Consider the following 13,426-nt stretch of genomic DNA (forward strand, 5'->3'; position numbering starts at 1 on the left):
GGGTATTTTGCGTGTGTATGCGAGTTTTTGATTGGGTCGTGTAGGTGAAGATTTGGCTGGTGTCGGTAAAATGTCCAATGGGGAGACATGTTGTTAGTGGGATAGGCAGCAGGAAAAATAAGAATGTGAAGAAGAAGAAGAAGAAAGACAAGAAGAAGGAGAAGGAGGTTTAACAGGTGGTTGGACGTTGTATAGCTTTCTTCCTCTGCTGTCTGCATCCCACTCTTGCTGCCATTGAAGATTCAGTCTCTCACTGATGATGCTGCAGCACTCCATCCTGCCAAATGGCACCTGCACATCTACACTATCGCTACCTAAACTTGACTTAGCTACCCTGTCTGCCACCTCATGGCCCTGAACCCCAACATGCGCTGGCACCCATAAAAACCCCACACTACATCCCTGCCTCTCCAGTTTAAAAACCATCATTAAAATCTCCCCAACTATGTCTATTCTAGCTCTTCCCCCCTCACCTCCCCCCAATGCCATCAAGTCAGATAATTAATCAGAGCACAAGACAGCATTAGCCAAACCCCCTTCTTCCACCCACCACAATGCCCACAAGAAAGCAACCAGCTCATCAGAGAATATTGATATCCCATCAGGCAACCTTCTACTCTGTCAGACTTGTACATGGGGTACGTATAAGCAGACTCCCACTCTTCTGCTTTCAGGATCTCTTGAGCCATCAGTATAAATACTTATATAGTTGCCCCACCTATTCCTAAGGTGATCCTTTACATATGCTGCAACATTTCCTATTTCACCTTTCTGTATTAACTCTTTTATTGTTAAGTCCACATCAACCTCTGTCCACATCCATCAAGGGATAGGTGGTCTGCATACAGAGGGCCCTACCTTTATTCCATTAAATCCCAGTTCCTCTGAGTAGCTTGCATTTCACCAAAACATTCCTTTTCGTTGTTTTCTCCTTTTGGGTCTGAATCTCCTGCCTGTGTGCGTTCTGGGGTTTGTGTGCGTGAGCGTCCATTAAATCCCAGTTCCTCTGAGTATTTCATTACGGAATTTATATAGCTGCCCATGCACACTACGGAATCACGTTCAATGTTCAGCGAATATTGTGATCTGGATGCAAATTATTTCACTGTTGCCATTTTCAATTGTGTGTCTGTAACAAGTTAATATAAACATAGCTTGCATTTCATCAAAACATTCCCTTTCATTATTTTCTCCTTTTGGGTCTGAATCTCCTGCCTGCGTGTGCTCTGGGGTTTGTGTGCGTGAGCGTGTTCAGCGTGGCTACGTATGTATGAGTGTGCGTGCACGAGTCAAAACCGTTTTTAACTGAACAAGAGGTAGGCTGTGTCGAGTCCAACTCCGCCTGATAAATGTTTATAAAAGTTGTAATTTGTGATTTGAACGTGATCTTATTCTTGTAATTTGTTCAATATAATATCCGGTTCATTCTGTGTAAATCCTGTCCTGTCAATCTGAAATCGCTAACCCAAGTTTTTAATGAATTCGTTTTGGAGAAAATGTGCTAATGTTAGAATGCTGAGTTCGTCACCTAGCTAGCATAACAAACTCCGCCGTATTTGCGGTCTTTCCTCGTTAATTGTATTCATTCTGTTCTTTCTATCCGACTGTCGCACACAGACATCTGATGCTTTTGTACATTTGTATTTGTCACAGGTATGGTGATGTTTCCCTGTGTTTAAATGTTTCTTTTGAAAACGTTGCTGAATCTATTTACTGTACAATTAAGGGCTGTAGTCTCGTAGCCTTATAATTCATTCACACCAGTTTAGTTATACAAGTTGAGTCTAGCTGATGTGGTTGCTATGGGAACACTACAGCGTTGCCTGTTAATGTCATTTTTAGTACGTCTAAACTTGAAATGTTAATGTCAATTGATAATGTGATTTTCTATTTTTCTATTTCTTAAAAGTAATGAAATATGGGTTTTCTGGTTACCTGAGGTTCAGTGCAACATATATCAATTGTCTATTCATTTGATTTTATTTGTTATTTTTCATATTTTCTATCCTAAATGTCTGGTGTTTGACTATTCATGGTCATAGGCCTACTTGTTTTTATGTGATTCATATTGTAATAGTCTATGCAATTGATCTTTATTGTGTCAAATTAGTTAATTAGATTATACCATATTGTAACTTGGAGTTCCAAAAAACCGCTTTTAACTGAACAAGAGGGGAGCCAAGTCTGTCGCACACACACAGCTGATGCTTTTGTACATTTGTATTTGTCAAAGCGCGGCTATGTAGATTTTCAGTAAAGACCCAGAGACCCATTTCTGCCTCCTGCCTCTTTTTTGCTACAACGCCAGAACACAACGCGGAATCACCATCAATTGGTGTAACACACCAGTTGTCTCCTAGCATAAGCCGTGTTAACATACCTGTATTCCGTGTGTTTTCACATCAAACCGGGAAAGTATCAAACAGACCAGCAGAACTTTAAGCCGTGAAAATCGTCAAATTAAAATTTAATTGAGGAATGGGTTGTGTGTACCTGAAAGGGAAAACTTGTAGGCTGTATTGAATTATCACGGAGGCCTGTGGTAACAATTCTTACACCGCTACTTTGTGATCGAAAATGACATAATTTGACTTCATGTCAACCAAAATGCCTGTTTCTGGAGGAGCGTGCATTTATTTATTTATTTATTTAGTTAGTTAGTTAGTTTGACATAAAGTACACTGCGTAGCGTGTTTTAATTTAGTAAAAATGTAAAAAAAAAATTGTATCTTATTTCTGGCATAATGTCGCTGTTAGCCCATGTCCAGCGTAAACGGCGCACCGTCATCCAAGGTGCACTTTAATCACGACACCTGCGTGAAACTGCTTTCCACATTGTTCTTATGAAGACCATCCGAAAACCCTCTAGGACAGGTGGGTAAAATAGCCTACCACTCCGTACTATAGGACTGGGGATACAACTGGGGCCATTCACACCTGTTCACCGAAGCAAAGTTTCAGTTTCTAACCATTTTCAACGTATTTCTTATCCTGAACAGGGTCTAGATGCACGTTTCTGTTGACACTAAATTACTGCTAATTCAATAGGCTACTCTGATGTATGTAATTACTTAAGTTAGGTTATTAATAGTCAATAATGGCGAGTTTACAATTATTGAAAGAAAACCGAGGATGTGGTCAAATACAGCAAACACTGAACGACGTTTAAGATGACGTAGTATGTTGACAATCGTGGTTAAACCACGACGGGCCTAATTATTATTTTTCAAACTTCAGACACTACTGTTACCCCTACAGTGGCAACTGTGACGCAACAGTATAACGATGACATCTCATACTTCAAATTAGTTCCAGTTATATATATTTCGCAGACTCCACTTGTTTATTATCATTTGACTTAATTTCTTCTTTCAGTATTACGCCTGTTTGATACGCTTTTTGAAATACCAAGGAGGGACAGCCTAAATATAGCTAAGTCCTGCCATCATGGCAGGAATTCTTATGCGATTCCTTCTGTTGGGTTTGCTTTTTCAGTTTAACCACGTACCGCGATTAACAAACAACACGCGTTACGGTGAGTAGACTATTTTAGTCTGGCGAATTTTTGTGCTGTGAATCACAATTTTAACAATAATAAAATTTATATTTTAATGTTATATGCCCTTCTTTGCAAAAGGTGGCGCTGCTGAATCATGTGTCTTAACTTCAGCGAATTATCGAACTTGGTACACGCCAACTTTTCACATAACTTTTCACAGACAAGTTACCCTACTTACAGTACGGTAAAACTTACATCCGGGTAGTTGGTTAGCTGTCATTAGATCTTCAGTAGGTCCAATCTGACAACCAGGTGAAACGATCTATCTATTTGTTATGCGTAAATAGCCCAATGACTTGACTAGCTAGCAAAACTCGCCATCGAATGTGGTCTTATTATAGGATAAACTAACCCTATATCTACTACGTTGTAGGATATCACTTGTCGTGCAGAAACCACTAAAGCAACTATGCGGTAAACTGGTTCATGAACTCAATCACGATATGATGTAGGCGGAACTTTTTCAACATCTTCCTGTGGACCTGCTTAACATTAGTAGTGGTATATAACGTCATTTCCTCCCTCTCACCAGCGTTACTGTGCCAAGGGGATGAGGCTTACAATGAAAACTCTTCCCTTCTTTCCTTTGACACCATTTTAGCAAATGTAAGTAGGAATTCAGTTCCATACATAATAATGTAGTAACCTTTACGTGTCATTACATGTTGGTGAACATCAATTCTTCATTTTCCATTTCCTGTTTTATGTACTAACAGGGTGTAAACCAAAATGTATTTGGACCTGGACTGGGTGACCCTAAAGGACCCAGTGAACCATATTCTGAGGCTTTTGTGGAGGTAGGCCACTGAGGAAAATTTGCTTTTATAATAATCTAAATTTAAACCAGAATGCTAATGTTCACAAATACCCACAATTCCCTGTGTTTCCTGGCAAATATCCGCAGTTCCCTCTGCATCCTGGCATATACCCACAATTCCCTCTGCTGCAAGTTGCTCTGGAGATATGTGACCATTAGTCCTGTTAAGGCCATTGGGTCGTTTATTCAGATCATTTCAGTTTTTCTTCAGTTCATCTTTTTTTCCCCCTTTTAGGAAACATCCTTCGCCCATGACAGTCGGGACACGACCCCTCTCCCCTCTGCTGTGGCGCTGATTGAGATCGGCCCGGCACAGGAGTCCGTCTGGCCCAGCTTCATGGCTCTCAAACGCTTCTTCCACCAGACTCTGGAGCGTTTCCACACTTACCTGAGAGAGGTGAGCATTAAAACTGCCTCCCACAGAATCACTTAGGCTAGAGGTCATGGGACTGTGATGCAGGTTCCTGTGATTATAATAAAAACAATTACAATAACTTTATTTATTAACAGCTTTTAAGCCAACTTGGCTTTGGACTTGAAGCACGAGACTACACCAGACCCAGTGAAATATATTTCTCTGACAAACCTGAGACCGTTGTGGAGGTAGGTGCTGTGAGAAAGTGTTTTTATTCTGAAACCCTTTTTTTTTAAAAAAAACAGATTCCCAGGGTTACCAAATACCCACAATTCCCTCTGCTTTCAGGCAAATACCTACAATCCCCTCTGCTTCCAGGCAAATACCCACAATTCCCTCTGATTTTAGGCAAATACCCACAATTCCTTATGCTTCTGAGCAAATACCCACAATTCCCTCTGCTGCAAGTTGCTCTGGAGATATGTGACCATTAGTCCTGTTAAGGCCATTGGGTCGTTTATTCAGATCATTTCAGTTTTTCTTCAGTTCATCTTTTTTTCCCCCTTTTAGGAAACATCCTTCGCCCATGACAGTCGGGACGCGACCCCTCTCCCCTCTGCTGTGGCGCTGATTGAGATCGGCCCGGCACAGGAGTCCGTCTGGCCCAGCTTCACGGCTCTCAGACGCTTCTTCCACCAGACTCTGGAGCGTTTCCACACTTACCTGAGAGAGGTGAGCGTAAAAACCGCCTCCCACAGGATCACTTAGGCTAGAGGTCATGGGACTGTGCTTTAAGCTCAACAAGATGCAGGTTCAAATCCAAGGTCGGATTCTTATTGGATAAATAATTAAATATCCAGCTGTATAAGTGGATAGCATTATATGCCAAGTACGTAAATGATAGTGAGTTATATTTGTGTAGTGAGCTCTGATTGGCATTTCATGGGCTCAGAGAGCAGGTGTTTACTGAGCTCTGACTGGCTGTTCATGTGCTCAGAAAGCAGGTGTTTACTGAGCTCTGATTGGCTGTTCATGTCCTCAGAGAGCAGGTGTGTACTGAGCTCTGGTTGGCTTTTCAGGGGCTGAAAGGACAGGTCTTTTAAACCTTGTTCTTTTTTCCCTAAGCTGATTGGCAGCTTGGCGGAAAAGTGGCAGCCAAACTCCGCCCCGCACGAGTGGAGCATCCAGGTGTTGTCCGTCATGGCCACTGTGGAAGCTGTCCTGATTCTTGGCAGCGTCTTCATCTCACGATACATTGTACGTTTTGAAAATGTTTCTTTATTAATATCTTGGCACTGTTAACGAGAGTGAAAGGGGATGGGCCTTTGAAAAACACTGTGTTCTGATCAGGCTTAAAGCAGTCGTATGAGCCTGTGATGACAGTATATCGGCTGCTTGTGTTTTGTTTTTTTTGCTGTAGTTGCAGGTACACACAGGTGAAAGGGTTGTGATTGGTTGCTGTGCTTGCCTTACAGGTGAAGTATGCCTTCCGACACACTGAGGAGGAACTAGACCGGGCCTATGGGAAACTACTCAATCAGCAGAAACAGACTCGAGCTGTGGAAAGTAAGCTGTCATGTAGTGCATTTTGTCTTACAGCACCAACACAGCGTAACGGCGGATTAAAAACACGTTTGCCCCTCATTTTCAACCAGGAAGTGCCACAATGTTTTGTCATTTTCGTGCCATTGAGAGTAGAAGCTTATCTATTACCACGGCAACGCATCAAACGGGTGAAGTTTTAGGCTAAAGTTTTAATGTTTCTGGCGCCATTTTGTTGATTGACAGTGCAAATTGCTCACTGCCACGCCACCCCTCCCAGTGCATCCTTGACGGGGACTTAACGCATATCAGCGCACAAAAATCTGTGCGGCGCGCGCGTCTTTCACTGCGGTCCCCAGTGCATCAGGCAGCCTGGGCAAAGCAGTTCCCTGTGAGCTGACCTGTGGCCGTGTTTGTGTGCCCACGCCAGAGCGAGTCAAGGAGCTGGAGCTGCAGCTGCAGGTGTACGAGCGAGAGAGGGCGTTCCAGGAGCTGCAGGTCCGAGAGGCCCAGGGCCACCTCAGCACAATCGGCAGGAAGTGCACACAGAGAGAGCGCGTCCTTAACCGGTAAGCAACAGGGCCGCTGGATTGGGTGGAGGGATAGAGGGCCGCTGTGCGTGTGGCACGTGGCTCGGGGCTAGGGCTAGAGCTGCAGAACGAGAGGTCTATTTTGCAGGAAGCTGGCTCAGGGCAGAACGAGTTGGAAGCCCCAGTTGTCTCTTTATTGCAGGAAGCTCGCTCAGGGCAGTGTAAGCCTGAATCTTGTGTGCTCGCTATTTTGCAGGAAGTATGTTAAGGAGCTGGGGGAAGCCAGAATGATGCAGGAACGGGAAGAATTAATGGCTCACAAGTGCAAGACGAAGAAGAACCATCAAACGAGCCTGGTGAGATAGCAAGCCTGCGTCTGCTTCACACGCCCACCTGACAGGAATCACAGTTCCGCCCCTGAGTGTTAAATGAAGGTCTCCTTCAACAGTTTGTTCCATGGTTCGGTAGTCAAATCCTACATTCAGCATTCAAATGATGCTGGTCATAACCCTCCCATGTGACTTCCCAACCCTGTTCCTGGAGATGTACCGTCCTGTAATTTTTCACTCCGACCCTAAGAAAGCACGCCTCATTCAACAGCTAGAGATCTTGTTCTGCTGCTAATTAGTAAGAGTCAGGTACACCAAATTAGAGTCCAGATGGAAACCTGCAGGAGGGTAGATCTTCAGGGACAGGGTAGGAAACCGCTGCTTTAGACTGTTAAAATAAAAAAATGGTGAGCCCTGTTTTGTCCACCCTTCCACGTTTCCGGTTCCCTCCTCCCTGTGCTCACCCGACCGTGCACCTTTTCACCGGCCCTTCGCAGCCTCGGTTTGGTCCCCCAAGGTCGGTGGAACACGAACGTGACGTTTGAACCCCTCTGTTCGCTATCCCTCCGCAGGCCGCAGAGGTCACCCTTCAGGAGGAAGCGCTGTCGTTCCAGATCCGCGAGGCCAGGAGGGCTCGCAGGCAGTGAGTGCTCACCCCCAACCCTAACCCTAACCCCCAGAGCCATGCGTGCACACAGAGGGAGCCTCATTCCGAGCCGCGGCGTTTGCCTGTCATGACACAAACCCTTTTTTTCCCCCCCAAAAGGCTGGCTCAGATGAAATCAGCGATGGATGAGGTGGACGGACTGGTCTTTGATTCCACGGCACGCTGTTCTAAAAGCCAGACTCCCCCTCCCGAGACGGGTGAGCGCGCTTTCCCAAAACCCGTTTGCAGCGTGTTCCTGTACATTACACTCGCCTGAGGGAGCCCTTATCCACAGAGTCCCCACTGCACACCTGGACTGTTAGTTAAAGCTGCATTTCATACTGATATCAGGAAGTGTCTTCATTCTGCAGTTCTTAGTGTTCTAAATTTATAGAATGACTTTCCAGGTCATTCTGAGCTTTCTGTCTGATCACTGTATCTCTCTCTCTCTCTCTCTTCCTCACTCATCCAGACTATAGGTCAACTACGATTGTGGGCCCCTAAAAAACTCACCGAACACAGGTGTAGCAGGCTCCTTACCAATCAAAACTCACTTAACACAGGTGTACCAGGCTCCTTACCAATCAAACCTGGTCTACCAAGTTTCTCACCAATCAAAACTCACCTAACAGGGCTGCATCAAGCTTCCCACCAATCAAAACACACCTAACAGAGCCACACCAAGCATCTCACCAATCAAAATTCACCTAACAGAGCTGCACCAAGTTCCTCACCAATCAAAACTTACCTAAGAGCTGTACTAGGCTCCTCACCCATCAAAAGTGATCTAACAGAGCTTAAAATCCAAATGAGTGTCATGTAACTGAACTATTTCTCTCTCAATAAAGCATTGTCCAAAAAAATGAAATGGTTTTGTTGTTTTTTTTCCCTGTTTGCAGAGTTGTAAGAGGTGCTGTGACTTCGCTGCCTCCCACAGAATCACTTAGGGTAGAGGTCATGGGACTGTGCTTTAAGCTCAACAAGATGCATGTTCCTATGATTATAGTATTAACAATAACTTTCTTTATTAACAGCTTTTAATTAAGACTTCCACCACCCCACAACTTTTTTTCAATCACAGAAGAAGCCATTGGGTAATTCAAACATCAAAGAAAAATACTGCATGAAATAAAGAAGTATTTCCTCTTAATTGGAGCTGTATCAGACACATTTGAATAATGACTACCATCTGGTTAAAAAATTAAGGGCAAAACCCTTAGATATTTTGCAACATAATACATTTGTGGCTATTAAAATGGCTACTGATGATAGCTTTCATTTGATTAAAATATTCAATACATTTTTGTTAAAGGTAAATCAATTATAATGTTGTAGAAGTAGTAGTAGTAGTAGTAGTAGTAGTAGTAGGAGCAGCAGCAGCAGTAGTAGTAGTAGCAGCAGTGATAGTGGTAGTAGCTGTCATGGTTCTGGGTGGTAGTGGCTATCCTTGGCCACTGGAGGGCATCCTTGTCACTTCTTTCCCCTGTTTGGGGCTAATTGGGATCGCCTGCTGTAGTTCATATTTAAGCTCTTGCTGGCCTGCAGTCAGTTCTTTTGTGTCAACTTTTGTTACACGCAAGCCGGTATTCTGTCAGTGTGTTTGTAACATTTCAGTGCTGTAACAGTCTCTTCTTATTTTGAAGAGATCTCTGTTGTACTGAAGGCTGAGATTTAAGGGATTATTTGCTATAATTGCACAATAATCTCTTACTCGGCATTGCATTTTGGGTGTTTTTCTATCAATCCTCGTTTCGAGGGCTGTTTTCTTTAGTTTTCACCGTCTTTACACTCTCAGTTCTTTTATGAGATTATACTCCTTTTTTTTGTTTGGTTTTGTCCTTTTGGCTGGGTAGTTTTTTGTTAGTATTTAACGGCAGGACTTACCGCCCAGAGGAGTATATTATTCTGTTCTGTCTAGTTTGAATACTCCTTGTCCTTTAGTTCCTTTCACCCTTTCACAGGCAGACTACTTAGTCCTGTATACCTGGGATATTCTCCCTAAGGAGTACTTATTTTTCTGTTTGTTTTCTTTGTCCCCTTCCTCTCGTCTTCCGAGACCATGTGGTTACTCCACCCTGTGTGGATAGCTTTCAGATTCCCGTTCAGTCGCGTCTGGTTCTCCGAACCCCCCACCCCCCCTTCACAGAGGCAGCAGCAGCAGTAGTAGTAGTAGTGATAGTAGTAGTAGCAGCAGCAGCAGCATTAGTAGTAGTTGTAGCAGCAGTAGCAGTAGTACTAGTAGTAGTTGTATTGGTAGTGGTAGTAGTAGCAGCAGCAGCAGTAGTAGTGGTAGTAGTAGCAGCAGCAGCAGTAGTAGTAGCAGTGATAGTAGGAGTAGTACTGGTAGTAGTACTAGTAGTAGAATTATATTGATCCCACATTGGGAGATTTCTTAGCTAGAGTTATACTCTGGTATTCAGATATACAGTAATTGCAGAACTGCAGGACATTACAGACAAACACAACACAGCACAGCACAAGTGTACATTCTCACAGGTAAGCCAGACCGATGAAGGCTTTGTTTTACTTAATTCCAGAACCTCATTACTGTGGGAACCAAATATCTTTTCAGCGCCTCAGTTGACATTCTTGATAGAGTGACCCTATTAAAACTGCTTCTGCACTGCATACGATTAAAAGGACGAGAGGTACTCTCCAGACTTTGAGTTAGATTGTTTTGGCACTATCAGTAGGTGAAGGAAGCCTAAATTGATGGTTCCCGGGTGGCATATCCACCAGGGACACTTGTTCAGTGCTGTGAGGTGACCTCTGACCCACAATCAAATCTCAGCTGTAGCTGAGAGTTCCCGTCAGGTGACGTGCAATCAGCCAGAAATTCACCAAAGGTGGGTCGGAGGGATTCATGAATCACAGTATTACACTGATTGATGAATCACAGAATTAACGCAAGTCACAAACTGAAGATGAATCTGTGACTCAATGTTGAAGCGAACATTCCAGGTAGGCCTCTCGGACCTGGAACAGGGCTCCCGTCAGCCTCTCTGTGACCAAGGTGACATCCCAGCATGCTCTGGGAAACAGGAGCAGAGATAGTCAATCAGTGAGCAAGGTTTCCAACGGCACCGTTTCCTGTCCCTTGGAAAAGAGATTCAGCGAGGGGCGTTGACCATGAATATTCAGGCCTGGAATGTGTTTTAGTTCTAAATGACTGAATGTTTGCAGGCAATATTTTATACAGTAAATTAATATTCACGAGCACCTGCTCGCAGGTTTCAGAGTGAGAGATGCAGGGGCGGACCCGTCACCTCTCCTGGTGCGGCGTCTGCCTTACAGCGGTAAAATGAGACCGCACTGATCATGTGACACCAGCTACGCTCCGCCACATCCTGATTCCGCTCAGTCCCACTTTAGAACAAACAGCCACACCCCCCCCAAATCGCACACCCAGGTCCTGCACCTCGGCTGAGGGATTCTATTGGCTGTGAGCCAATCAAGTGCTCTCAGTTCCCTTATTCACTGTGTTACATATGACTGTACTCGCGCCCCAGCCTCCAAACAATGTCATGGATTTAACATTGTAGAAAATCATTGAGCCTCATTCACAAAACTTCTCTTAAATTATTCTTACTTTCGTTCTTTAAAATGTTCGTACGAAAAGCAAACATAGGATTCGTGACACGTGCGGACCGTTGTTTCTGTGAATATCTCAGGTATATGATACGATGAACGCTGACTGTTTGTAAATTTTATGCACAATCCTGTTCGTGTGATTGGCGTAAGGAAACAGATATGAACAAATGCAGATAAGAAAAAAATCATGAATGCCGAAATGTTTATGGAAACGTTCTTACGTACAGTTTACGATCAAATGCGATCGTACGCAAGTTTTGTGAATGAGGCCCATTGTTCTTTTGCCGAGCCGATCATATAAGGCAAGTTATGCTGTTCTCAGTAAACATTTTTATGACATTTTATGCAATTTTTGTCGTCTGTTTATAAATCTGGATGTTTGTAAATGAAAGAAAGTGGCCAAGTCTAGCAACATCCAGGAGAGAAGCTGTCCATGCTGTAGCAGTCATCAAAGCCCGAGTGTGTTGTTCTTACAGGAACTTAAACATGGCTGCATAAATCAAGCCTCTGTAAGAGAAAAGGAAGTCAAAATCCTGGGATTTTTGACAAAGGTAAATTTCAGAAGCTTTGCACTTGATGTAAAAATATGAGTTTACGCAGCTCGAGATCGAAGGAGCGTTAACGACATCAGCTTCGCAGTATTCAGTATTTTTTTACGGAATTCCATTTCTGTTCACGCAAACGCAAACATCGGTTAACGCTGGAGCGCCAGCGATTGGCCGGAGAGAAAGGTTGCTAAGGGACAGTGACATCACCCATCTGGGGTCAGCGTGATCTGACCTCTTATAGGTATCATCAAGAGCGCTGACGTGAAGATGCCAAGTATGGGGTGGGTGGGGGGCGGGTTGACCCCTGCTTTGCAGAATGTCTGTGGGCTTCCAGGGTGAGATACGATTAGCGTTCCTCCCTCGCGTCATGTGATCGAGGTTCGTTTTCATGGCGACTTGAGAGGGGCCCGGGCCGGGTACCCAGGGGCGCGCGAGGCGGACCCGTCCGCTCTTCCTGTCAGAGCCACCCGCTCCTCCCCGGCAGCTGCACCTGACACCACAGGGCCCGAGGAAGCGAGGGCCCTTTCATACGGACATCGCCCACTTCCTGTGCCAGTCCCGCTGATCGCCGCGGTGATGGCAGCCCCGCTGATGGCAGCCCCGCTGATCGCCATGGTGATGGGAGCCCCGCGCGTGGGATCGTCCGCGTGTGAGAGTGTGATGGCGAACCCAGCGATGAGCCGCCTGTCTTTCCTCCACAGCTGGTCCTGTGATGCGGCTCTGTATCCATCGGTCCTTCACTTACAGATTGTTACAGGTTCTGTACCACCTCTGTGCTAAGGATAGACCGTGCTGTGGATAGACAGTGGCTCGGAGAAAGGCAAAGGCATTACCATAGGAACACGCAGCACTAGTGTTCAGAAAATATTGAGATCTCTTTCTCTCCCTCTCTATTTCTTTCTCTCTCTCTATCTATGTCTTGCATATGTCCCATATCTAGGCCAATCAGAGATGATCATCGTCAGAGACAAAAATGCTTTTGCCATCTGTAACAGGGCAAAAGGAAGCAGAGATTCACCCAGATTAGTATGGGCCAGCGAAACTATTGCTGTACCTTGTCAGGTACCTTGCCTTGCCTCAATAATAATATCCATCCATCCATCCATTATCTATACCCGCTTATCCGGGTCAGGGTCGCGGGGGGTGCTGGAGCCCATCCCAGCATGCAGTGGGTGAGAGGCAGGAATACACCCTGTACAGGCCGCCAATCTATTGCAGGGCACACACACCATTCACTCACACACTCATACCTATGGGCAATTTGTAGTCTCCAATTAGCCTAGCCTCCATGTCTGAATGACTGTAGGAGGAAACCGGAGTACCCGGAGGAAACCCACACGGACACAGGGAGAACATGCAAACTCCAATAATAATATATTACAAGGATATAGCACTCGCTATGTAAATGCTGATATAGAGGCAATGATGTAATATCGCATGGGATTAAGCACACTGTCTCGTTCACAGCTAATTACTATCGGCTATTAAAAACTCATGTTCCCTGGAATT

The 13,426-nt window shown here is 44.6% G+C and overlaps 1 protein-coding gene across 3 annotated transcripts; it reads left to right on the plus strand.

The window, feature by feature from the left end:
• Positions 1-2,672: 2,672 nt before the first annotated feature.
• LOC135239013 (uncharacterized) lies at positions 2,673-8,215 on the plus strand. Of its 3 annotated transcripts, none has more exons than XM_064307324.1 (12): positions 2,673-2,874; positions 4,092-4,165; positions 4,276-4,356; positions 4,612-4,773; positions 4,887-4,979; positions 5,302-5,463; positions 5,857-5,988; positions 6,207-6,297; positions 6,704-6,842; positions 7,060-7,159; positions 7,705-7,775; positions 7,899-8,215. In XM_064307324.1, the coding sequence occupies exons 1-12, from the start codon at positions 2,844-2,846 to the stop codon at positions 8,053-8,055; spliced, it is 1,293 nt and encodes a 430-aa protein (XP_064163394.1). In that variant the 5' UTR covers positions 2,673-2,843; the 3' UTR covers positions 8,056-8,215. The 3 variants fall into 3 exon arrangements, with proteins under 3 accessions (XP_064163394.1, XP_064163393.1, XP_064163396.1); XM_064307323.1 differs by lacking the exon at positions 2,673-2,874 and adding an exon at positions 2,889-3,535; XM_064307326.1 differs by lacking the exons at positions 2,673-2,874; positions 7,705-7,775 and adding an exon at positions 2,890-3,535 and having other exon boundaries at positions 7,899-8,003.
• The last annotated feature ends 5,211 nt before the right edge of the window (positions 8,216-13,426 follow it).

This window comes from Anguilla rostrata, chromosome 14, assembly GCF_018555375.3.
Source record: "Anguilla rostrata isolate EN2019 chromosome 14, ASM1855537v3, whole genome shotgun sequence".
Taxonomy (NCBI): Eukaryota; Metazoa; Chordata; class Actinopteri; order Anguilliformes; family Anguillidae; genus Anguilla; species Anguilla rostrata.